The sequence below is a fragment of the Coregonus lavaretus genome (assembly GCF_964263955.1).
Source record: "Coregonus lavaretus genome assembly, chromosome: 10".
Classification (NCBI taxonomy): Eukaryota; Metazoa; Chordata; class Actinopteri; order Salmoniformes; family Salmonidae; genus Coregonus; species Coregonus lavaretus.
The window spans coordinates 5,567,472-5,594,631 of NC_139997.1; the positions used below are offsets into that span (position 1 = coordinate 5,567,472).

Below are 27,160 nucleotides of genomic sequence, written 5' to 3' on the forward strand. Positions count from 1 at the left end.
TACACCGCTCTGCATGGGAGGAGGGAGACAGACCCCCACATTAAAGAAAGAGAACCTGTCCACAGCTCAGATAGAATAAGCACATGGAGGGGGCCGAGCCTCAGCCAGGGAAAAAGCCTCAGACAGGGAAAAAGCCAGGGAAAAAGCCTCCGCCAGGGAAAAAGCCAAGGAAAAAGCCTCCGCCAGGGAAAAAGCCAGGGAAAAAGCCTCCGCCAGGGAAAAAGCCACAGTGTCAAGGAAAATAATGCCTCTGGTTGGCGGCTCAGTCAGTCAGCGATATAAAGTTAGAAAACGCTGGAGGAGAGAAGCGTTTGTGTCCCAAATGGCAACTTTGGGCCATATAGGGCAACTCTGATGGGTATACTGTATGAAGAAAAAAAATTATGAAAAAAAAAAAATGCAGTAACTGTAAGTCGCTCTGGATAAGAGCGTCTGCTAAAAATGACCCCCCCAAAAATGGGGGTGGGGGCCACAAAATCTGAATTTATCATGAGGAGCCACAAGTTGCGCGCGGTTCTGCGTACGAACATCCATACCCACACATGAATTCAGAGCAGGCCCTAGCTTTTTGGGGGCCCTAAATTAAAATTATGTAGCCCCCCCGCGAGCAAAACATTTTAGCAGCCCTGCTCTTGACAGCGGAGAGAAAAATAAAGGAGAATTGTTTTAGAGTTCATTTCCTGGAATTCTACACATTCTGCCATCGGGCGTAGAGAACATTATGTAGTTTAATGCAAGTATGCTGAAATTCTACACATTTTGCAATTCTACTAATTTTGCCATAGGGTGGAAAGAAATGTCTGCAGTGTTTAATATGATATCTGCGCGAGAGTGACTAACAAAATCAATGGGGGGCCTCCAGTCAGTATATCGACCATGATTACTACAAGTTTAGATAGCTGGCTAGATTAATGTTTTTGCTGACATGGGCTAATTGGATGATTGTCAGCGACTGACATAAGAGAAAAACTGCTGATGCCACCAGGTGCCCATCCCTGTCCTATATAGTAAACTACTTTCAACCAGAGGACCATGGGCCCTGTTCAAAAGTAGTGCACTAAATAGGGAATATGATGCCAATTGGGACGCAGATGAGGAGAGGCAGGCAGGCTGGATAGGAAGGCAGGCTGGAGAGGAAGGCAGGCTGGATAGGAAGGCAGGCTGGATAGGAAGGCAGGCTGGAGAGGAAGGCAGGCTGGATAGGAAGGCAGGCTGGATAGGAAGGCAGGCTGGAGAGGAAGACAGGCTGGAGAGGAAGGCAGGCTGGAGAGGAAGGCAGGCTGGAGAGGAAGGCAGGCTGGGTAGGAAGGCAGGCTGGGTAGGAAGGCAGGCTGGGTAGGAAGGCAGGCTGGGTAGGAAGGCAGGCTGGGTAGGAAGGCAGGCTGGGTAGGAAGGCAGGCTGGGTAGGAAGGCAGGCTGGATAGGAAGGCAGGCTGGGTAGGAAGGCAGGCTGGGTAGGAAGGCAGGCTGGGTAGGAAGGCAGGCTGGGTAGGAAGGCAGGCTGGGTAGGAAGGCCTGAGGTTTATTATAGGAGCCCGTTCATCCCTCCCTCCCTCCCTCCCTCCATCCCGCCCTCCCTCCCCCCCTCCCTCCCTCCCTCCCTCCCTCCCCCCCTCCCTCCCTCCCTCCCTCCCTCCCTCCCTCCCTCCCTCCCTCCCTCCCTCCCTCCATCCATCCATCCAGCCCTCCCCCAAGCCTCCAGATGGCCAACAGACAGAGAGCGCTGCATTAGAGAAGGATGTAAAAATTAACGTCACACATGACTTCATATACGTAGACTCAGAAATTAAATAAGTGCCATGGCAAGTAGCTTATGCGATATGGCAAGTAGCTTATGGCTCTCATGGCTCGTTACAGCATGCAAGCAGTGTCAATCATGCACCAGTGTGTGTGTGTGTGAGAGGCAGACTTGGCTATAAGTGAGAGAGCATTAAAGGTCTAGAATTATCCCGTCTCTTATTAGAAGCAGGCATTTGGAAACCACAGCCACCCTGTCTCACGCACTCTGGGTGTGCGTTCCAAATCGTACCCTATTCCCTTTATAGTGCACTATTTTGACCAGGGTCCATACGGCTCTGGTCAAAATGAGTTCACTATAGGAAATAGGATGCCATTTGGGATGCACCTGGCACAACACAGCACCACTAAAACACATCCAGACCGTCCTGAACATCTCACCAACCAGTCAGCCTCTCTGCTCTGGTCCGCTCCGTTCACGTCGTCTCACACATTTTTTCACCTTCCTTTCCAAACATCTCAACAGCTGAGTCTCTTGACAGCCCTTCACTAGTTAGTTATCAATCATCAACTCGACGCCAAGGTTTAGATTCACAGCAGCAGGACTCACCGTCCATGGAGAAGTCTGGTCTACATAACCCCTGGGATAGTGGGATGGACTCTGGTCTACATACCCCCTGGGATAGTGGGATGGACTCTGGTCTACATACCCCCTGGGATAGTGGGATGGACTCTGGTCTACATACCCCCTGGGATAGTGGGATGGACTCTGGTCTACATAACCCCTGGGATAGTGGTCCAAGCCCCGTCTCAGCCATTCTCCTGTCAGTGCCCCTGACGTTTCAATCTCTTCCTTACTATCCTACCATTAGAAACAGGAAAAAAGGGGTCTCACCGTCCATGGCCTGGCGGAGGACCTGCAGCTTCCTCTGCTTCTCCTTGATCCGGTCATAGGCTGAGGTCAGAGCTGAGCTGACCGACAGGGCTGAGCGGTGGTGGGCCTTCGTCCTGTGCGTCTCCAACCCCCCAAAGTCTGAGTAGCGGTTCTCCCCGTCTCGGTCTCTGTCCCGGGACACCCGGGAGGCTGACTTGTGCCTTCCGCCTGAGCGGGTACTGAGGGCACTGCTACCCCGCCTGGCATCCTCAAGGGCTCCAAAGCGGAGCATATCCGGGTCTATGTGGGCCAGGTCTACAGAAGACGCCCAGTTCTTCTTGTGTTGGGCTGTTGAGTCTCCTCTATAGGGCAGGGACCTCCTGTCCAGCTCGACCGGCCTGCCTCTCTGCTGGGCCTGGAAGTAGAGGGCCGGGTCTGCGGAGGACTCTGACCCAGGATGGTTATCCGAAGGCGGGTAGGGACCAGGCGGGGCCACCTCCTCACCTCTCAGGAGGTCCTGGATGGGGAGGGAGCCCATGGAGCGACTCATGCCACGGTTCAGAGATGCCTGCTCCTGACTACGGGCCTTGTAGCGCTCCAGTACCCGCGGGGCTGCACTCCTCCCTGAGGGGAAAGACAGAAGGTAGATCAGACAACAGGGATATAACATACTGTATAGGGACTAATTAATCCGACAACAGGGAAATAACCTACTGTATAGGGACTAATTAATCTGACAACAGGGAAATAACATACTGTATAGGGACTAATTAATCAGACAACAGGGATATAACATACTGTATAGGGACTAATTAATCCGACAACAGGGAAATAACATACTGTATAGGGACTAATTAATCCGACAACAGGGAAATAACCTACTGTATAGGGACTAATTAATCAGACAACAGGGAAATAACATACTGTATTAGGGACTAATTAATCAGACAACAGGGAAATAACATACTGTATAGGGACTAATTAATCCGACAACAGGGAAATAACATACTGTATAGGGACTAATTAATCCGACAACAGGGAAATAACCTACTGTATAGGGACTAATTAATCCGACAACAGGGAAATAACATACTGTATAGGGACTAATTAATCCGACAACAGGGAAATAACATACTGTATAGGGACTAATTAATCCGACAACAGGGAAATAACCTACTGTATAGGGACTAATTAATCAGACAACAGGGAAATAACATACTGTATTAGGGACTAATTAATCAGACAACAGGGAAATAACATACTGTATTAGGGACTAATTAATCAGACAACAGGGAAATAACATACTGTATAGGGACTAATTAATCAGACAACAGGGATATAACATACTGTATTAGGGACTAATTAATCAGACAACAGGGAAATAACATACTGTATTAGGGACTAATTAATCAGACAACAGGGATATAACATACTGTATAGGGACTAATTAATCCGACAACAGGGAAATAACATACTGTATTAGGGACTAATTAATCAGACAACAGGGAAATAACATACTGTATAGGGACTAATTAATCCGACAACAGGGAAATAACATACTGTATTAGGGACTAATTAATCAGACAACAGGGAAATAACATACTGTATTAGGGACTAATTAATCCGACAACAGGGAAATAACCTACTGTATAGGGAATAATTAATCAGACAACAGGGAAATAACATACTGTATTAGGGACTAATTAATCAGACAACAGGGAAATAACATACTGTATTAGGGACTAATTAATCAGACAACAGGGAAATAACATACTGTATAGGGACTAATTAATCAGACAACAGGGATATAACATACTGTATTAGGGACTAATTAATCAGACAACAGGGAAATAACATACTGTATTAGGGACTAATTAATCAGACAACAGGGATATAACATACTGTATAGGGACTAATTAATCCGACAACAGGGATATAACCTACTGTATTAGGGACTAATTAATCAGACAACAGGGAAATAACCTACTGTATAGGGACTAATTAATCAGACAACAGGGATATAACATACTGTATAGGGACTAATTAATCCGACAACAGGGAAATAACATACTGTATTAGGGACTAATTAATCAGACAACAGGGAAATAACATACTGTATAGGGACTAATTAATCCGACAACAGGGATATAACATACTGTATTAGGGACTAATTAATCAGACAACAGGGATATAACCTACTGTATTAGGGACTAATTAATCAGACAACAGGGATATAACCTACTGTATTAGGGACTAATTAATCAGACAACAGGGATATAACCTACTGTATTAGGGACTAATTAGAAAGTGTACCACAGGTGTACTTTCAGTAATGTCATTCTACTGCCAATGTTTGTCTATGGAGATTGCATGGCTGTGTGCTCGATTCTATGCACCTGTCAGCAACGGGTGTGGCTGAAATAGCCAAATCCACTAATTTGAAGGAATGTGTCCACATACTTTCGAATATAGTGCCTTCAAAAAGTATTCAGACCCCTTGACTTTTTCCACCTTTTCCTTTTACACACAATTCCCCATAATGACAAAGCGAAAACAGGTATTTAGAAATGTATCAAAATTAAAAATAGAAATACCTTATTTACATAAGTATTCAGACCCTTTCTTATGAGACTCGAAATTGAGCTCAGGTGCATCCTGTTTCCGTTGATCATCCTTGAGATGTTTCTACAACTTTGAGTCCACCTGTTGTAAATTCAATTGATTGGACATGATTTGGAAAGGCACACACCTGTCTATATAAGGTTCCACAGTTGACAGTGCATGTCAGAGCAAAAACCAAGCCATGAGGTCGAAGGAATTGTCCGTAGAGCTCCGAGACAGGATTGTGTCGAGTCACATATCTGGGGAAGGGTACCAAAAACATTCTGCAGCATTGAAAGTCCCCAAGAACACAGTGGCCTCCATCATTCTTAAATGGAAGAAGTTTGGAACCACCAAGACTCTTCCTAGAGCTGGCCGCCTGGTCAAACTGAGCAATTGGGGGAGAAGGGCCTTGATCAGGGAGGTGACCAAGAACCCGATGGTCACTCTGACAGAGCTCCAGCGTTCCTCTGTGGAGATGGGAGAACCTTCCAGAAGGACAACCATCTCTGCAACACTCCACCAAATCAGGCCTTTACAGTAGATTGGCCAGACGGCAGCCACTCCTCAGTAAAAAAGGCACATGACAGCCCGCTTGGAGTTTGCCAAAAGGCACCTAAAGACTCTGACCATGAGAAACAAGATTCTCTGGTCTGATGAAACCAAGATTGAACTCTTTGGCCTGAATGCCAAGCTTCACGTCTGAGGGAAACCTGGCATCATCCCTACGGTGTAGCAGGGTGGTGGTAGCATCATGCTGTGGGGATGTTTTTCGGCGGCAGGGACTGGGAGACCAGTCTTCGGGATAAGTCTCAATGTCCTTGAGTGGCCCAGCCAGAGCCTGGTCGAACATCTCCGCAGAGACCTGAAAATAGCTGTGCAGCAACACTCCCCATCCAACCTGACAAGCTTGAGAGGATCTGCAGAGAAGCAGAATTGGAGAAACTCCCCAAATACAGGTGTGCCAAACTTGTAGCGTCGTACCCAAGAACACTCAATGCTGTAATTGCTGCCAAAGGTGCTTCAACAAAGTACTGCGTAAAGGGTCTGAATGCTTATGTAAATGTGATATTTTAGTTTTTTATTTGTAATAAATTAGCAAAAATGTATAAAAACCTGTTTTGGTTTTGTCATTATGGGGTATTGTGTGTAGATGGGGGGGGACAATTTAATCAATTTTAGAATAAGGCTGTAACGTAACAAAATGTGAAAAAAAAGTCAAGGGTTCTGAATACTTTCCGAAGGCACAAGCCTGGTGTCAGATCTGTTTGTGTTGTCTTGACAATGCTGTGACACTGACCAATAGGAGTTGAAAAACCTGCACAAACAGATCTGGGACCATGCTGGAAAAATCTATTAGTATAATAAAACCTCTCGCAGTTTTACAGGTTATTGGATTAACACATTTTTATAAATCCCAATTGTAGACAGACTGATTTAATGAAGTCGTGAAAAAGTGGTCTTTTTTTGTTGTTGTACATATTTGGACAAATGGATATTTGAGCTAAATTCCCACAGCATTCATTGATAAAGGTAAAGAAATTTAACAAATCACACACAAAAAAATTTACTTTGAAAATGTTATGCAATTAAAATAAACAAAAATGCATTTTCCTTAGTACACCCCTACCTTTACCATCACATAAAATGGCTCCAATTTGAATCAGGTTCACCAAAACAGGTGCAAATGATCAGAAAATTATTAGAGATAAACTTAACCATATTAAAAAAAACTTGGTCTGGTTTGGTCTTAACCATATGGGTGTATGGTATTTAACACATCATGCCAAGTTCAAAAGACCTACCAGAGGCCCTCAGAAGAAAGAGTAGTGATGCCCATGAGTCTGGGAGGGGTTACAAATCCATTTCTAAGCAATTCAATGTACATCATTCCACTGTCCGATGGCTCATCTACAAATGGAGAAAATTCCAGACCAAATTCAGCCCAAGAGCTGACCGAAAGATGCTCATAGAAGTCTCTAAGAACCCCGGGGGTAACATCAAGGGATCTACAGGCCTTTCTTGCCACAATCAATGTGGAAGTGCATGAGTCAACTGTCAGAAAGAGACTGCACAAATTTGGCCTACATGGCAGGTCAAGGAGGAAGAAGCCTCTGCTCTCAAAAAAAGAATATGTAGACACGACTGATGTTTGCCAGACAACACCTGGGTAAAGACCAAAACTACTGGAACAATGTGCTCTGGACGGATGAGTCAAAAGGTGGAGTTGTTTGGACGCAATGTCAGACGCCATGTTTGGAGAGAACGAAACACTACCTTTGAACAGAAGAACCTCATGCCAACCGTAAAGCATGGAGGCGGTGGCATTATGGTTTGGGGCTGCTTTGCTGCCTCAGGGCCAACTTGCCATCATTGAGTCAACCGTTAATTCTATATTGTACCAGAGAATTCTGAGGCCATCTGTCAAAAAGCTGAACCGAACATGGGTCTTGCAACAGGACAATGATCCAAAACACAAAAGCAAAGCTACAACAGAATGGCTCAAAAATAAGAAATGGAGGGTAATGGAATGGCCGAGTCAAAGCACAGATGTCAATCCTATCGAAATGCTGTAGGGGGACTTGAAGCGGGCCGTGCACGCAAGAAAACACAGTTGAAACAGTACTGTAAAGAAGAGTGTCAAAAATTTCCTCCCAGTCGATGGAAGAGACTGATTGACAGTTACAAGAAACGTCTACTTGAAGTTACTTCAGCCAAAGGGGGCAACACCAGCTATTGAAGCTAGGGGTGTCCTTAATCTTTTCCGCACTATGGAATTGCATGTTAATATTTGATGAATAAATGATTGCAAAGTATAATCTTTCAGTGTCATTTGTTAAATTAGGTTACCTTTATCTGTCAATAGTGTTGAAGTGAAGATTACATATCCATCTGTCCAAATATGTACAATTAAGACTGTATAAAAACACACGCACCTTAAAAATAACATTTTACTTTGAAACGGGAAGGCTAAGTTTCACATACTAATAAAGAGAATTAAGGTAAAGTGCTTTGAAAGACTCCAACAAAAATGTCCAATGTTTTGAAATGTTCCTCCTGAATCTAATACAGACTACTGGTTAAAAACTGTACTGTTCATATTTATTTATTTATTTATTTCACCTTTATTTAACCAGGTAAGCCAGTTGAGAACAAGTTCTCATTTACAACTGCGACCTGGCCAAGATAAAGCAAAGCAGTGTGATAAAAAACAACAACACAGAGTTACATATGACCCTGTAGCATCTTCTATATCAGCTATCTACACACTGAGTAAGTCTTGGACATGAGAGTGAGTGAGTGAGTGGGGGGGAGGGGCCCTCAGGCCTATAAAATACTGCATGTAGTACCTTGCTTTAATCTACAAAGCATATGGCTCCCTCTCTACAGTAAAACAGAACATATAAAAGACAGGCTGACATTTTTCCAGGAACACTGTTGCTATGGAGGCAGACAAACAAGGACAAGAGTGAGTCAAAAAAAAATACAAATAAATGAAACTTGGTTTTCAGGCTCCATTGGCCTTTCATTCTTAGTTGCAACATTCAGAGAATTGTTGCCTGAGGTTTATCTAGTACTATTAGTGGTGGTGGGCATGGGTAGGCTGACACAGGACAGTCAGAGCTGTGGTACTAAAGCAGAATGAAAAGAAATCACGTCGCCCAGCATGAAAAACAAAGCAATGACAGCATTTTCTCCACAGTCAGAACACTTCAACCCTAACCACTGAAATGTCTGATCTGCAGAAAGAAAAGAAACACACAAGTGACTAAGACTATTTGTGTGTATTTTCACACCAAATTGGTTTGGAGTGTTTTTTTTTCTTCTGAACTCTGGCATGTTTTCCCCCTTAGTTCGGTTCGTTTGGACTGGTGTGAACACTATCCGTGCTTGGGAGTGCACTAACCAACGCACCGTGGTTCGCTCAAAAAGGGTGGTCTCGGTCAGATTCCATTCATACCGTGGTGCGGTCAATGATTTATATCAACCCTGGATTGCTGATGCTATGTATTGGCCATTGAGAGGCTTTGTCGCCACCGGTCGGCCATATTGGGACTCCTCATTAGGAACCGTCCTCCATAGGAATGAATGGAATTCATTAAATGTTTCAAGGACAAAATTACATGTACAATGAACAAAAATATAAATGCAACACGTAAATGTTGGTCCTATGTTTCATGAGCTGAAATAAAAGATCCCAGAATTTTTCCATATGCACAAAAAGCTTATTTCTATCAAAATGTTGTGCACAAATTTGTTTACATCCCTGTTCGTGAGCATTTCTCCTTTGCCAAGATAATCCAGCGACCTGACAGGTGTGGCATATCAAGAAGCTGATTAAAACAGCATGACCTTGTGCTGGGGACAATAAAAGGCCACTCTAAAATGTGCCGTTTTGTCACACAACACAATGCCACAGATGTCTCAAGTTTTGAGGGAGAGTGCAATTGGCATGCTGACTGAAGGAATGTCCACCAGAGCTGTTGCCAGATAATTTAATGTTTAATTTCTCTACCATAAACCACCTTCAACGTCATTTTAGATAATTTGGCAGTACATCCAACTGGCCTCCCAACCGCAGACAATGTGTAACCACGCCAGCCCAGAACCTTCACATCTGGCTTCTTCACCTGCGGGATCGTCTGAGGGAGGGGTGGTCGGTGCTGGTTGCTGAGTGAATTTATTTCAATTGACTGATTTTCTTACATAAACTGTAACTCAGTAAAATCATTGAAATTGTTGCACTTATATTTTTATTCAGTATATTTACGTTGTTTTTTTGTTGTAGTGGGGACAGTAACTACACTATGAAACAAAGATAAGACAACGAATGATAGTAAAAAGCTTTGGAGCACCTTAAAAGAAGTTTTGGGCAAAAAGGCAAACTCCATTATTCATTGAATCAGAAAACCCACTGATATTGCCAACTACTTCAATGATTTTTTCATTGGCAAGATAAGCAAACTTAGGCATGACATGCCAGCAACAAACACTGACACTACACATCCAAGTATATCTGACCAAATTATGAAAGACAAACATTGTAATTTTGAATTCCGTAAAGTAAGTGTGGAAGAGGTGAAAAAAGTATTATTGTCGATCAACAATGACAAGCCACCGGGGTCTGACAACTTGGGTGGAAACTTACTGAGGATAATAGAGGTCGATATTGCCACTCCTATTTGCCATATCTTCAATTTAAGCCTACTAGAAAGTGTGTGCCCTCAGGCCTGGAGGGAAGCAAAAGTTATTCCCCTACCTAAGAATAGTAAAGCCCCCTTAACTGGCTCAAATAGCTGACCAATCAGCCTGTTACCAACCCTTTTTCTAAACTTTTGGAAAAAATGGTGTTTGACGAGACAAAATGCTATTTCACAGTAAACAAATTGACAACAGACTTTCAGCACGCTTATAGGGAAGGACATTCAACAAGCACAGCACTTACACAAATGACCGATGATTGGCTGAGAGAAATTGATGATAAAAAGATTGTGGGGGCTGTTTTGTTAAGACTTCAGTGCGGCTTTTGACATTATCAAGCATACCTGTCTAACAGAACACAGAGGGTGTTCTTTAATGGACGCCTCTCCAACAAAATCCAGGTAGAGTCGGGAATTCCCCAGGGCAGCTGTCTAGGCCCCTTACGTTTTTCAATCTTTACTAACGACATGCCACTGGCTTTACTAACGACACACTGGCCAGTGTGTCTATGTATGTGGATGACTCAACACTATACACGTCAGCTATTACAGCGACTGAAATGACAGCAACACTTAACAAAGAGATGCAGTTAGTTTCATAATGGGTGGCAAGGAATAAGTTAGTTAAATATTTCAAAAACTAAAAGCATTGTATTTGGGACAAATCATTTACTAAACCCTAAATCTCAATGAATAATGCGGAAAGTTGAGGAGACTAAATTGCTTGGAATAATCCTGGATTGTAAACCATCATGGTCAAAACATTATTACAACAGTAGCTAGGATGGGGAGAAGTCTGTCCATAATAAAGCACTGCACTGCCTTCTTCACAGCACTATCAACAAGGCAGGTCCTAAAGGCCCTAGTTTTGTCGCACCTGGACTACTGTCCAGTCGTGTGGTCAGGTGCCACAAAAAGGGACTTAAGAAAATTGCATTTGGCTCAGAACAGGGCAGCATGGCTGGCCCTTAGATGTAAACAGAGAGCTAACATTAATAATATGCATGTCAATCTCTCCTGGCTCAAAGTGGAAGAGAGATTGACTTCATCACTACTTGTATTTGTGAGAGGTATTGACATGTTGAATGCGCCGAGCTGTCTGTTTGAACTACTGGCACACAGCTCGGACACCCATGCATACCCCACAAGACATGCCACCAGAGGTCTCTTCACAGTCCCCAAGTCACGAACAGACTATGGGAGGCGCACAGTACTACATAGAGCCATGACTACATGGAACTCTATTCCACATCAAGTAACTCATGCAGCAGTAAAATTAGATTTAAAAAACAGATACAAATTCTCCTTATGGAACAGCGGGGACTGTGAAGCAACACAAACATAGGCACAGACATGCATACACACACACGATAACATACGCACTACACACATGTACACATGGATTTTGTGTTATAGATATGTGGTAGTAGAGTAGAGGCCTGAGGGCACACACTTAATATGTTGTGAAATCTGTTATGAATGTATTGTAATGTTTTTAAAATGTATAACTGTCCTAATTTTGCTGGACCCCAGGAAGAGTAGCTGCTGCCTTGGCAGTAACATTAGTCACCGCTAAAAAATGTAAGGAAACTATTTTTATATATTTACATTTATGTTCTAGATAATCAGATGGATTTAACGTGAGCATTTCTTTCCAATAAACAAATAACTTGCATGAACGCGTGATTTTGTTTAGACATTATAGTTAGTTTTACATTTAGCAATGTGAAAAACTAACCGGACCAAATTTAAAAAATACAATGTAACAAATAATCTAACTCTGATTGGAACTATAGCCTAGAACTGTGTGTGAAAACGATGTTTAAAAGGAAAAATCCACCCAAATCCACTCATTCCTTTAACAATATGTGAGAACAATATTTTTTGTGAAAAAGCAACATGGAAAATTGTCGTGGAAATCTGTTGCAGCTCAAGTAGACTACAAAATCCACAATGCAATGCTCTCTATGGGCAGGCTGGCTGGCTGCCTAGAAAATGTAGCTACACACAATACCTGACAATATCAGCATGTAAACACAGCTAGTTAGCTGTAAAATCCCCTAAACAAACTGCACTATCAATTTAGGAGTCTACAATCTCACCATGTTCAACCTGCAGATTGATGTGCCTCACAGAGTGGAGTCTAAGATTTGCTTAGCAACCAGATACAGTGGTGAAAAAAAGTATTTAGTCAGCCACCAATTGTGCAAGTTCTCCCACTTAAAAAGATGAGAGAGGCCTGTAATTTTCATCATAGGTACACGTCAACTATGACAGACAAATTGAGAAAAAAAATCCAGAAAATCACGTTGTAGGATTTTTTATGAATTTATTTGCAAATTATGGTGGAAAATAAGTATTTGGTCACCTACAAACAAGCAAGATTTCTGGCTCTCACAGACCTGTAACTTCTTCTTTAAGAGGCTCCTCTGTCCTCCACTCGTTACCTGTATTAATGGCACCTGTTTGAACTTGTTATCAGTATAAAAGACACCTGTCCACAACCTCAAACAGTCACACTCCAAACTCCACTATGGCCAAGACCAAAGAGCTGTCAAAGGACACCAGAAACAAAATTGTAGACCTGCACCAGGCTGGGAAGACTGAATCTGCAATAGGTAAGCAGCTTGGTTTGAAGAAGTCAACTGTGGGAGCAATTATTAGGAAATGGAAGACATACAAGACCACTGATAATCTCCCTCGATCTGGGGCTCCACGCAAGATCTCACCCCGTGGGGTCAAAATGATCACAAGAACGGTGAGCAAAAATCCCAGAACCACACGGGGGGACCTAGTGAATGACCTGCAGAGAGCTGGGACCAAAGTAACAAAGCCTACCATCAGTAACACACTACGCCGCCAGGGACTCAAATCCTGCAGTGCCAGACGTGTGCCCCTGCTTAAGCCAGTACATGTCCAGGCCCGTCTGAAGTTTGCTAGAGTGCATTTGGATGATCCAGAAGAGGATTGGGAGAATGTCATATGGTCAGATGAAACCAAAATATAAACTCGTCGTGTTTGGAGGACAAAGAATGCTGAGTTGCATCCAAAGAACACCATACCTACTGTGAAGCATGGGGGTGGAAACATCATGCTTTGGGGCTGTTTTTCTGCAAAGGGACCAGGACGACTGATCTGTGTAAAGGAAAGAATGAATGGGGCCATGTATCGTGAGATTTTGAGTGAAAACCTCCTTCCATCAGCAAGGGCATTGAAGATGAAACGTGGCTGGGTCTTTCAGCATGACAATGATCCCAAGCACACCGCCCGGGCAACGAAGGAGTGGCTTCGTAAGAAGCATTTCAAGGTCCTGGAGGGGCCTAGCCAGTCTCCAGATCTCAACCCCATAGAAAATCTTTGGAGGGAGTTGAAAGTCCGTGTTGCCCAGCGACAGCCCCAAAACATCACTGCTCTAGAGGAGATCTGCATGGAGGAATGGGCCAAAATACCAGCAACAGTGTGTGAAAACCTTGAAGACTTACAGAAACGTTTGACCTGTGTCATTGCCAACAAAGGGTATACAACAAAGTATTGAGAAACTTTTGTTATTGACCAAATACTTATTTTCCACCATAATTTGCAAATAAATTCATAAAAAAATCCTACAATGTGATTTTCTGGAATTTTTTTCCTCATTTTGACTGTCATAGTTGACGTGTACCTATGATGAAAATTACAGGCCTCTCTCATCTTTTTAAGTGGGAGAACCTGCACAATTGGTGGCTGACTAAATACTTTTTTCCCCCACTGTATACTTTTGAGGAGATGGGAAACATTGCCCACGCTACGTCAATGGGCCATGCGGTGCATTCTGGGCGATTCTGGGACAAGGAGTGCTCTTCTTAAAGGAGTGAATGGGAAGTCTATTGGGGGCTAGCTCAAATACCCAACTTTTTTCTGAGATGTGAGATAATTAACTTGCCATCTGTAGTATCATATAGCTTTGGAATCGTGACATTACATACTTGAGGAAAGAAGGCATGTTTCTTGACATATACACTGACTTTGAGAAGGAATTGTGTGACGATTAACTTAGCAACCGCGTGACGTAGGATGACAACGTGAACGGTCAACATTCTGCTGGGTGGGGCGTTATACGGTCCTTCATTCATTGGATTCCAATCTCCTTTATATAATATCTATGGCAACGGCACCCTGCAATGCACCCTGGACTAAAGAGACAGACAAGAAAAATGTGCTTGACCCTCCGTTAAATTACACATTTCTCGAGGTAGGAATATCGCAAAAAATATGATCAATGGTTCATTCGAGAAAATACATCCTCCCGAGTTATGACATCAGCCAGTATTGAAATCTGACATGTATGATAGACGTTTTCGCGATCGAAAAGTCGTATTCCTATTAACTTCCAGTATAGTGAGAGCGACTTTATCACAGTGCTACGTCGTACCGGCCAGATTTCTGCCTGCTTGAACGCGAACAACTCAGATACACATTAAAACATGAGATGACCCAGGGAATCGATAGATCACTCAGAGATGCACAAAAACAATACAACATACAAAATGGGTGAACCTTTCCTTTAAGGCTGGTTCTCCTGACTCTTGGAAAGAAACAAAGCTAAAATACACCAACACCACCAGACCAGCTTAGCAAATACTATACTTTTTAAATCTTTCAAATATTTCTAGGTTTTGCTTTAGCCTGCCTGGAGTGCCAGGTGGTTGGTCTTTCGAGACTTTTCTATTGGTTCCATTGTGCCAGGCATGCTCAAATCAAGGCCAGCTAAAGTATTTAAAAATGTTTTCAATTAGTACTGAACCCAGACCAGCTTAGGAACTATAATCAATACCATGCAATGGTTACATAACACTCCCCCCCCCTCCCGTGTAGTTCTGGGCTGATTCCTCCCCGTTCTCATGATCATTGCAACTCCACGAGGTGAGATCTTGCATGGAGCCCCAGGCCGAGGGAGATTGACAGTTATTTTGTGTTTCTTCCTTTTGCGAATAATCGCAACCAACTGTTGTCACCTTCTCACCAAGCTGCTTGGCGATGGTCTTGTAGCCCATTCCAGCCTTGTGTAGGTCTACAATCTTGTCCCTGACATCCTTAGAGAGCTCTTTGGTCTTGGCCATGGTGGAGAGTTTGGAATCTGATTGATTGATTGCTTCTGTGGACAGGTGTCTTTTATACAGGTAACAAGCTAAAATTAGGAGCACTCCCTTTAAGAGTGTGCTCTAATCTCAGCTCGTTACCTGTATAAAAGACACCTGGGAGCCAGAAATCTTTCTGATTGAGAGGGGGTCAAACACTTATTTCCCTCATTAAAAATGCAAATCAATTTATAACATTTTTGACATGCGTTTTTCTGGATTTTTTTGTTGTTATTCTGTCTCTTACTGTTCAAAAAAACCTACCATTAAAATTATAGACTGATCATTTCTGTCAGTGGGCAAACTTACAAAATTAGCAGGGGATCAAATACTTTTTTCCCCTCACTGTACACTTTCAATCGTATACATTTACATTTTAGTCATTTAGCAGACGCTCTTATCCAGAGCGACTTACACAGTTAGTGAGTGCATACATTTTTCATACTGAATACACACCAATTATAGCTATTAGCTAACATAGCTTTTCGCTAACTTATAGCTTTTCGCTAAGCACATTTCAAGGGCTGCTTTTCTTTCTCTCACCACGGACAAGTCTTCTGAGCACCTCCCTCTTGGCCATGGTTCAGGAAGCGTGGGAGTCAGTCAACATTGGGACAGTGGTAATGCCACCCATTAAAAGAAGGATCATCAACTACAACCACTGTTCACTGTTCCAACTTGTCTATGCCAGCCTACCAGGGTGTCTCTATAGTCAGGGTTCAGCCCCTGCCTACTGTAACACCCCCAGGGCTTTCTTTTCTTCCTCAGCTAGAGGAGACCAAGCCTGTTAGAACCAGACCAGGGCCTATCTCTCTGTTGACATTGTGAATCACTTCCTCCCAGTAACAGCAGCAACACTGACATGACTCAGCAGAAAGTATTTAGATCAGATATTAAAATCAGTCAGGTAAAATCCTGTAGCTCAGTTGGTAGAGCAATGGCGCTTGCAACGCCAGGGTTGTGGGTTCGATTCCCACGGGGGGCCAGTATGAAAAATGTATGCACTCACTTAACTGTAAGTCGCTCTGGATAACAGCGTCTGCTAAATGACTAAAATGTAAATGTATATACTCAGTCAGGTGTCAGGCTGGAATATTTGAAAAATGAGTTGTCCTCTAGAAATGGTTTGCCTGGTTTCCCATCCATATCGCCCCGGCCATGCCAACTCATTATTTTTCTATACTGTGCTTTAGTCAAGTGTGTCCTGATAATATCCATAGTATTGAACCCTTCACAGTCCCTTCATAGTATTGAACCCTTTACCATCCCTTCATAGTATTGAACCCTTTACCAATCCCTTCATAGTATTGAACCCTTTACCATCCCTTCATAGTATTGAACCCTTCACCAATCCCTTCATAGTATTGAACCCTTCACCATCCCTTCATAGTATTGAACAGGAAGTTTTATCTGGAGCTGTGCACAGAATTATACAGAACAGTGGGCAGAACCTCTTCACACAATTCAGAAAAACTACTGCTGGATCTGCTGCTGATTGGGAGGGTCAGTGGGTTGCACAGTGTGCATGTATGTATGTATGTATGTATGTATGTATGTATGTATGTATGTATGTATGTATGTATGTATGTATGTATGTATGTATGTATGTATGTATGTATAGTGCCTTGAGAAAGCATTCACACCCCTTGACTTATTCCACATTGTTGTGTTACAGCCTGAATTCAACATTTATTAAAGAAAAAATCTCACCCATCTACTGTACACACAATACCCCATAATCAAAAAGTAAAAACATGCTCAGTAATTTACCAAATGTATTTAAAATTAAATATAGAAATCTCATTTACACAAGTATTCACACCCCGTGTCAATGCTTTCTGTTTAAGTTTCTAAGAGCTTTGGACTGTACAATATTTGCACATGATTCTTTTTAACATTCTTCAAGCTCTGTCAAGTTGGTTGTTGATCATTGCTAGACAGCCATTTTCAAGTCTTGCCATAGATTTTCAAGCCGATTTAAGTCAAAAATGTAACTGCGCCACTCAGGAACATTCAATGTCGTCTTGGTAAGCAACTCCAGTGTATATTTGGCCATCTATTTTAGGTTATTGTCCTGCTGAAAGGTGAATCTGTTTCCCAGTATCTGTTGGAAAGCAGTCTGAACCAGGTTTTCCTCTAGGATTTTGCCTGTACTCTGCTCCATTCCGTTTCTTTTTATCCAAAAAAAAAAAACTACATAGTCCTTGCCGATGACAAGCATACCCATAACATGATGCAGCCACCACCATGCTTGAAAATATTTAGAGTGGTACTCAGTGATGTGTTGTGTTGGATTTGCCCCAAACATAACACTTTGTATTCAGGACATAAAGTTAATTTCTTTGCCACATTCTTAGCAGTTTTACTTTAGTTCCTTATTACAAACAGGATGCATGTTGTAGGATATTTTTATTCTGTACAGGCTTCCTCCTTTTCACTCTTGGCTCTGTCATATCCTCACATGGTCTATCCTATCATTGCTACGCAGACGACACACAATTCATTTTCTCCTTTCCCCCTTCTGATAACCAGGTGGCGAATCGCATCTCTGCATGTCTGGCAGACATATCAGTGTGGATGTCGGATCACCACCTCAAGCTGAACCTCGGCAAGACGGAGCTGCTCTTCCTCCCGGGGAAGGACTGCCCGCTCCATGATCTCGCCATCACGGTTGACAACTCCATTGTGTCCTCCTCCCAGAGTGCAAAGAGCCTTGGCGTGACCCTGGACAACACCCTGTCGTTCTCTGCTAACATGAAAGCGGTGACCCGATCCTGCAGGTTCATGCTCTACAACATTCGCAGAGTACGACCCTACCTTACACAGAAAGCGGCACAGGTCCTAATCCAGGCACTTGTCATCTCCCGTCTGGATTACTGCAACTCGCTGTTGGCTGGGCTCCCTGCCTGTGCCATTAAACCCCTACAACTTATCCAGAACGCCGCAGCCCGTCTGGTGTTCGACCTTCCCAAGTTCTCTCATGTCACCCCGCTCCTCCGCCCACTCCACTGGCTTCCAGTTGAAGCTCGCATCTACTACAAAACCATGGTGCTTGCCTACGGAGCTGTGAGGGGAACGGCACCTCCTTACCTTCAGGCTCTGATCAGACCCTACACCCAAACGAGGGCACTACGTTCATCCACCTCTGGCCTGCTGGCTCCCCTACCTCTACAGAAGCACAGTTCCCGCTCAGCCCAGTCAAAACTATTTGCTGCTCTGGCACCCCAATGGTGGAACAAGCTCCCCCACGACGCCAGGACAGCGGAGTCACTGACCACCTTCCGGAGACACTTGAAACCCTACCTCTAAGGAATACCTGGAATAGTATAAAGCAATCCTTATACCCCCCCATAAAAAAAAAGAAGAAAAAAAGTGGTTGTCCCACTTGCTATCATAAGTTGATTGCACCAATTTGTAAGTCCCTCTGGATAAGAGCGTCTGCTAAATGATGTAAATGTAAAATGTCAATTAGGTTAGTATTGTGGAGTAACTACACTGTTGTTGATCCATCCTCAGTTATCTCCTATCACAGCCATTTAAAGTCACCTTTGGCCTCATGGTGAAATCCCTGAGCGGTTTCCTTCCACTCAGCAACTGAGTTAGGAAGGATGCCTGTATCTTTGTAGTAACTTGGTGTATTGATACACTAATCAATAACTTCACCATGCTCAAAGGGATATTCAATGTCAGTTTTTTTACCCATCTACCAATACCAATTGGTCCCCTTCTTTGCGAGGCATTGGAAAACCTCCCTGGTCTTTGTGGTCAAATCTGTGTTTGAAATTCACTGGTTGACTGATGGACATTACAGATAATTATATGTGTGGGGTACAGAGATTAGGTAGCCATTCAAAAATCATGTTAAACACTATTATTGCACACAGAGTGAATTAATGCAATTTGTGACTTGTTAAGCACTTTTTTACTCCTGGACTTATTTAGGCTTGCCATAACAAAGGGGTTGAATACTTATTGACTCAAGACATTTCAGCTTTTCATTTTTAATTAGTTTGTAAACATTTCTAAAAACATAATTCCACTTTGACATTATGGGGTATTTTGTGTAGGCCAGTGATACAAAATATCAATTGAATCCATTTTAAATTCAGGCTGTAACAACAAAATGTGGAAAAAGTCAAGGGGTGAGAATACTTTCTGAAGGCATGGTATGTCTGTGTCTGTAGTGGGGTCCTAAATGAATGAGCAATGAATGAGCAATAATGACTGCATAAAATAATTCAAATATGAAGTTATATTGTATGCTTAAAAAAAAGGGGGAAATTACTAGCCAAAAGTTTAGTATTTGGTCCCATATTCCTAGCAGACAATGACTACATCAAGCTTGTGACTAAACACATTTGTTGGATGTATTTGCAGTTTGTTTTGGATGGGTCTCAGATTATTTTTTGCCCAAAATATTTTTTGTTGTTGTAAATAAACAGTGTCATTTTGGAGTCACTTTTATTGTAAATAATAGAATGTGTTTCTAAACACTTCTACATGAATGTGGATGCTACCTTGGTTACGGATCATCCTGAATGAATGTGGATGCTACCATGGTTACGGATCATCCTGAATGACTGATGAGGGAAAGTTCCACAGGACCAAACCATTACCAATAACAGCAGGGGTTAGTATGTTTTGGCTGTAATATCTTTGACCAGCTGTACTTTTATCACGCATCATTATTCACCATTTATTATAATCATGGTAGCATCCACATTAAATGTAGAAAAGGGTTTAGAAACATATTTTATTTACAATAAAAGTGACTCCAAAATGACACAATACATTATTTATCATTTCAACTGGGCACAAAATAAATCAAAAGAAACAAAACAAACTGCAAATGCACCCAAGTTTGTAGAGTCAGAAAGTTTGATTTAGTTATTGTGTGGTAGAAATACGGGACCAAATACTAAACTTGACTACTTTATTTATAAAAATCCTTAGGGGTGTCAATAACTTGAACCCCTACCTTGTTGAGAAAAAAAGTATTAAAACAAAATCTGAGCAATTGTATTAGAATAAAATGTAAAAATAAATCTAGCATACAATATCGCTCAGTATTTGAATTCTTTATTTTATAGTCATTATTGCTCATATTTATCAAGGGTGTCAATCATTTCGGACGCCACAGTATGCATGCATGTGTGTTAGTCCACAGAGGATAAGGTTCTCTGTCACTAAGAACCTCTATGCAGGTGGTTGGGAGGTTGAGACCGTGAAGAACATGTTACCTGAGGGAAGGCCTTTGCCCCGAAGCCTCTCCCGAATCTCCTTGCTCCTCTCCGGAATAGACTCCCTATCACTCTGGGACAGTAGGCCATCCAGCTGATGGAGAGAGGGGGAGAGAGACAGAAAAACAGGGAGCAAGAGAGTGAATGAGAGAGAGCGAATGAGAGAGAGAGGGAAAATGAGCGCAGGAAGGAGAGAGAGAATAAAGAAAAGAAAAGAGGTTGAGGTTAACAAAAGGAGCTGGAGGGGACATCTAACAGTCTGTCTGAGGCTTCATAAGATCCCTTGGGGTTGACGTGAACCACGGTATATTGGTTACGTTGTGCTGTAACCAGTCAGATAATGGCCTTTTAGCCTGCCTAAGTTGTCCTTCCTCTGCTAGCACTTCAATAAGAAGCTAGGGAGTGGCTATATTGGATTGAGTCACACATTTGAGTCATTTAGCAAATGCTCTTATCCAGAGCAACTTAAATTAGTGCATTCATCTTAAGATACTGTAGCTAGGGAGACAACATATCACAATCATAGCAAGCTAATTTCCCCTCAAAGTAGTTGTCAGCAAAGTCGCTGGTGGTTAGAGAAGACAAACGCAGTGGTGTGTTTTTAAGAAACTCTAAAAAGAGCTTTAAAAGGGTTTCAGACGTTTTCAGAAGATGGGCTGGGACTCTGCTGTACTGACGTTAGGGGGAAGCTTGTTCCACCATTGGGATGCCAGGACAGAGAAGTCAGGGGGGAAGCTTGTTCCACCATTGGGATGCCAGGACAGAGAAGAGCTTTGACTGAGCTGGAGCACAGTAGGTAAAGTAGCGCCCCATCAAACATTCAATCTTTGCCATTTGGCAATGGGCTTCACAAAACAGTTAAGGGTTATCTATTGTAGTTCAAAATATGACTATTTTGATTAAGATAATTACTGTACTTTAGGCATGGGCAGTATTGTACATAACGTTGATGCTACCGTCTCTTAAGACGGAAAAGAGCTTCTGGAAATCAGAACAGCGATTACTCACCTCGAACTGGACAAAGATTTTTTCTTTAATGAGTCGGACTCGAAGGATATAATGTTGCTCCCGGAAAAGGCCCAAATCCCCATCATTCGCATTAAGAAAATAAGGAAATACAGGGGGTGGAGATCGGGTGCCTTGTGAGAATTTGTCGGCGAGTGGGTAACCCGCCTCTACCATCCGTTCTATTAGCCAACGTGCAATCACTGGAGAATAAACTGGATGAGCTCCGTTTGAGACTATCCTACCAACAGGACATTAAAAACTGTAATATCTTATGTTTCACCGAGTCGTGGCTGAACGATGACACAGATAATATGCAGTTGGCTGGGTTTTCCGTGCATCGGCAGGACAGCTACCTCTGGTAAGACGAGGGGTGGGGGTGTGTGTCTATTTGCCAATAACAGTTGGTGCGCGATACCTAATATTAAGGTAGTCTAAGCTGTAGACCACACTATTTACCAAGAGAGTTTATCTGTATTTTTCGTAGCTGTCTATTTACCACCACAAACCGACGCTGGCACTAAGACCGCACTCAACGAGCTGCATAAGGCCATAAGCAAACAAGAAAATGCTCATCTAGAAGCGGCACTCCTAGTGGTCGGGGACTTTAATGCAGGCAAACTTAAATCCGTTTCACCTCATTTCTACTAGCATGTCAAATGTGCAACCAGAGGGGGAAGAAAACTATAGACCACCTTTACTCCACACACAGACAAAGCTCTCCCTCGCCCTCCTGATTCCTGCTTGCAAGCAAAAACTAAAGCAGGAAGTACCAGTGATTCGCTCAATACGGAAGTGGTCAGATGACGCGGATGCTACGCTACAGGACTGTTTTGCTAGCACAGACAGGAATATGTTCCAGGATTCATCCAATGGCATTGAGGAGTATACCATCTCAGTCAACGGCTTCATCAATAAGTGCATCGACGACGACGTTCCGACAGTGACCGTACGTACATATCCCAACCAGAAGCCATGGATTACAGGCAACATCCGCACTGAGCTAAAGGGTAAAGCTGCCACTTTCAAGGAGCGGGACACTAATCCGGACGCTTATAAGAAATCCCGCTATGCCCTCAGACGTCAAACAGGCAAAGCGTAAATACAGGACTAAGATTGAATCCTACTACACCGGCTCTGATGCTCGTCGGATGTAGCAGGGCTTGCAAACTACTACGGACTACAAAGGGAAACCCAGCCGCGAGCTGGCCAGTGACGCGAGCCTACCAGACGAGCTTAATGCCTTTTATGCTCACTTCGAGGTAAGCAACACTGAAGCATGCATGAAAGCACCAGCTGTTCCAGACGACTGTGTGATCACGCTCTCCGTAGCCGATGTGAGCAAGACATTTAAACAGGTCAACATTCACAAGGACGCGGGGCGGATTACCAGGACTTGTACTCAGAGCAGGCGCAGACCAACTGGCAAGTGTCTTCACTGATATTTTCAACCTCTCCCTGACAGAGTCTGTAATACCTACACGTTTCAAGCAGACCACCATAGTCCCTGTGCCCAAGAAAGCGACGGTAACCTGCCTAAATGATTACCGCCACGTAGCACTCACGTCGGTAGCCATGAAGTGCTTTGAAAGGCTGGTCATGGCTCACATCAACACCATCATCTCGGAAACCCTAGACCCACTCCAATTAGCATTACCGCCACAACAGAACCACAGATGATGCAATTGCACTCCACACTGCCCTTTCCCACCTGGACAAAAGGAACACCTATGTGAGAATACTGTTGATTGACTACAGCTCAGGGTTCAACACCATAGTGCCCACAAAGCGCATCACTAAGCTAAGGACCCTGGGACTAAACACCTCCCTCTGCAACTGGATCCTGGACTTCCTGACGGGCTGCCCCCAGGTGGTAAGGGTAGGCAACAATATAATATAATAATAATATAATATGCCATTTAGCAGACGCTTTTATCCAAAGCGACTTACAGTCATGCGTGCATACATTTTTTTTGTGTATGGGTGGTCCCAGGGATCGAACCCACTACCTTGGCGTTACAAGCGCCATGCTCTACCAGCTGAGCTACAGAGGACCACTGTAGCTCAGTGGTCCTCTGCCATGCTAATCCTCAACATGGGGGCCCCTCAGGGGTGCGTGCTTAGTCCCCTCCTGTACTCCCTGTTCATCCATGACTGCGTGGCCAAGCACGACTCCAACACCATCATTTAGTTTGCTGACGACACAACAGTGTTAGGCCTGATCACCGACAACGATGAGACAGCCTATAGGGTGGAGGTCAGAGACCTGGCAGTGTGGTGCCAGGACAACAACCTCTCCCTCAACGTGAGCAAGACAAAGGAGATGATTGTGGACTACAGGAAAAGGAGGGCCGAACACGCCCCCATTCACATCGACGGGGCTGTAGTGGAGCGGGTCGAGAGTTAAGTTCCTTGGTGTCCACATCACCAACAAACTATCATGGTCCAAACACACCAAGAAAGTCGTGAAGAGGGCACGACAACGTCTTTTCCCCTCAGGAGACAGAAAAGACTTGGCATGGGTCCCCAGATCCTCAAAAGGTTTTACAGCTGCACCATCGAGCACATCCTGACTGGTTGCATCACTGCCTGGTATGGCAACTGCTCGGCATCTGACCGTAAGGCACTACAGAGGGTAGTGCATACGGCCCAGTATATCACTGGGGACAAGCTTCCTGCCATCCAGGACCTCTATACCAGGCGGTGTCAGAGGAAGGCCCTAAAAATTGTCAAAGACTCCAGTCACCCTAGTCATAGACTGTTCTCCCTGCTACTGCATGGCAAGCGGTACCGGTGTGCCAAGTCTAGGTCCAAAAGGCTCCTTAACAGCTTTTACTCCCAAGCCATAAGACTGTTGAACAATTAATAAAATGGCCACCCGGACTAATTGCACTGCCCCCCCCCCCCACCCCATCCTTTGTTTTTACACTGCTGCTACTTGCTGTTTATTATCTATGCATAGTCATTTTACCCCTACCTACATGTACCCCCACACATTGACTCGGTACCCCCTGTATATAGCCTCATTGTTGTTTTGTGTTACTTTTTTTTACTTTAGTTTATTTTGTAAATATTTTATTAACTCTATTTTCTTAACTGCATTATTGGTTAAGGGCTTGTAAGTAAGCATTTCACGGTAAGGTCTACACCTGTTGTATTCAGCGAATGTGACAAATACAATTTGATACCGTATACCTGGGTATTTGGAAAAAATAGTCAATTATTTATTTGAAGTTTTTCAATAAATGTAAATATTTGTAGCTACTTTAAGTTAATACCTGCAGTCAACTTGTGCAATACGTTAGTAGATAAAGCAGATTGCGTTCTTTTACCCGTCAATTAATTTTACATTATGAAGCTTACCGTAGTTCCCCAGAATGGTTATGTTCGTTAATATTTAGCTAACAGCGTCCATCTGATTTCGCTAATTTTGTTAGCATTCTGGTAATAGACGCCCAATGGGCTTTTTTCCATTTTTTTTGCGCCCCCTTGTGTGCTATGCCGGTAATACCATAAATCCCGGGATGGCAGAAGAACGGTATGAAAATCTGGATACCGCCCAAGCTTCCTGTATTTTGTTAAGTATAAGGGGTATTAAACACACAGGTCCACTATAAAATGCTAACAGTGATGTGTCGTAGTTGTTATTTACCTGGGAGAGGCTGCCCAGCACCAGTCGGACCAGCTTTCTGATGTGTGTGAAGGAGGGTTCGCAGCTAGAATTTCTGATGTGTGTGCTGCAGGCGTCCATTACGGTGAGCACAGACATACGGCTCAGGGTGCCGTCGTCACACATGTTGAGGAGAATACTGTTCAGGTGCTCGCCCAGCTTCATCGGCTGAGACAGACACAGGACATCACAGAGGGGTTTTAAATGAACACTTACAGGGGGAGGATGAGTATACATAAAACATCATTTCTGCAAATAGAAAACGTGATTGTTAAATCCGTTTCGAACTTGTGAATGCATCATCTATGGATTATGAATGATGTACCTGACTCTGTGGAATCTCATAGTCCGCTCCCCAAAACAAGGTCATTCCAAGGGAGTACATGTGCATCTGTGAAAAAATGAATTCCAAAAAACAGGATAAGTGTTTCCAATAATTAGGCACAAAAAAAAGGCAGTAGCTGTAGTTCTGAGGCCTGGCTCCCGTCTGACTAATACAACAATAAATCTGACCCTTTGTTCTGTTCTGAAACTAAGCTAAAAGTTGCCATCTATTAAAAATGTGCTGAAGTATGTATGTCTCATCTAAAATGTTCTGAGACAAAAATGCAGGCAAGCTCCCCAAGAGCAGAGAAATAGCTTCCCCTCAGAATTAGGCTTGCTGATGATAGAATAATGAGACGATTGCCAAAGAACGCAACATCACAGCCTCCAATGTCTTAGGAACAGTCAGAGTTCACCACAAGCTTTAAAGAGTAAAACTACAATTGTTAGAGTTATGAATGTGATTCACAAACACCTCACAATTACCATGTCCTCTCTGTCATTATACAGAGCATGGCATTTCTAGGGCAATTAAAACAGAAAAGCATAGGACATGTTGTAATATATCATTCATATTCAACATTTAATTGTATTTATATTATGAGAATAGAAACCTTATTGTATCCTAACCTCTACAGTTAGAGTGGATAGTCACTATTGACTGTGTACAGCGCTGTGTGTTGAGGTGTGTGATTCTTGGCCAGAGATAGAGGTCTTTTGAGGTCAATTCAGGAAGCAAACTGAAATGGAATTGACCCCAACCCTAGCACTCCCTTTGTTATGTTTTTGTTTAACATTGTTTTTATATACAAAGCAACAAACAACCCCACAAACAGATGTGTTGCTACTGTAACAATACAGTATCTTCTATATGAGAGAGAGAGAGAGGGGACAGAGGCAGAGAGGGCAGAGAGAGAGGGGACAGAGGCAGAGAGGGCAGAGAGAGAGGGCACAGAGAGAGAGGGGACAGAGAGAGAGGGGACAGAGAGAGAGGGCACAGAGAGAGAGGGGACAGAGAGAGAGGGGACAGAGAGAGAGAAGACAGAGGCAGAGAGGGCAGAGAGAGAGGGCACAGAGAGAGAGGGCACAGAGAGAGAGGGGACAGAGGCAGAGAGGGCAGAGAGAGAGGGCACAGAGAGAGAGGGCACAGAGAGAGAGGGCACAGAGAGAGAGAAGACAGAGGCAGAGAGGGCAGAGAGAGAGGGCACAGAGAGAGAGGGCACAGAGAGAGGGCACAGAGAGAGAGAAGACAGAGGCAGAGAGGGCAGAGAGAGAGGGCACAGAGAGAGAGGGGACAGAGAGAGAGGCAGCGAGAGAGAGAAGACAGAGGCAGAGAGGGCAGAGAGAGAGGGCACAGAGAGAGAGGGGACAGAGAGAGAGGGCACAGAGAG

At 43.5% G+C, this 27,160-nt stretch overlaps 1 protein-coding gene across 1 annotated transcript in view; it reads right to left on the bottom strand.

The window, feature by feature from the left end:
* Nucleotides 1-25,836, bottom strand: part of ptpn13 (protein tyrosine phosphatase non-receptor type 13) — a gene marked incomplete at both ends in the record, with an annotated part of 84,063 nt that extends 58,227 nt beyond the window's left edge. Inside the window, 4 exons of the mRNA XM_084169843.1 lie at nt 2,633-3,235; nt 20,771-20,864; nt 25,428-25,613; nt 25,771-25,836. Coding sequence (XP_084025969.1) covers nt 2,633-3,235; nt 20,771-20,864; nt 25,428-25,613; nt 25,771-25,836 — 949 coding nt within the window. The remainder of the gene's footprint in view (nt 1-2,632; nt 3,236-20,770; nt 20,865-25,427; nt 25,614-25,770) is intronic.
* Between the last annotated feature and the right edge of the window lie 1,324 nt (nt 25,837-27,160).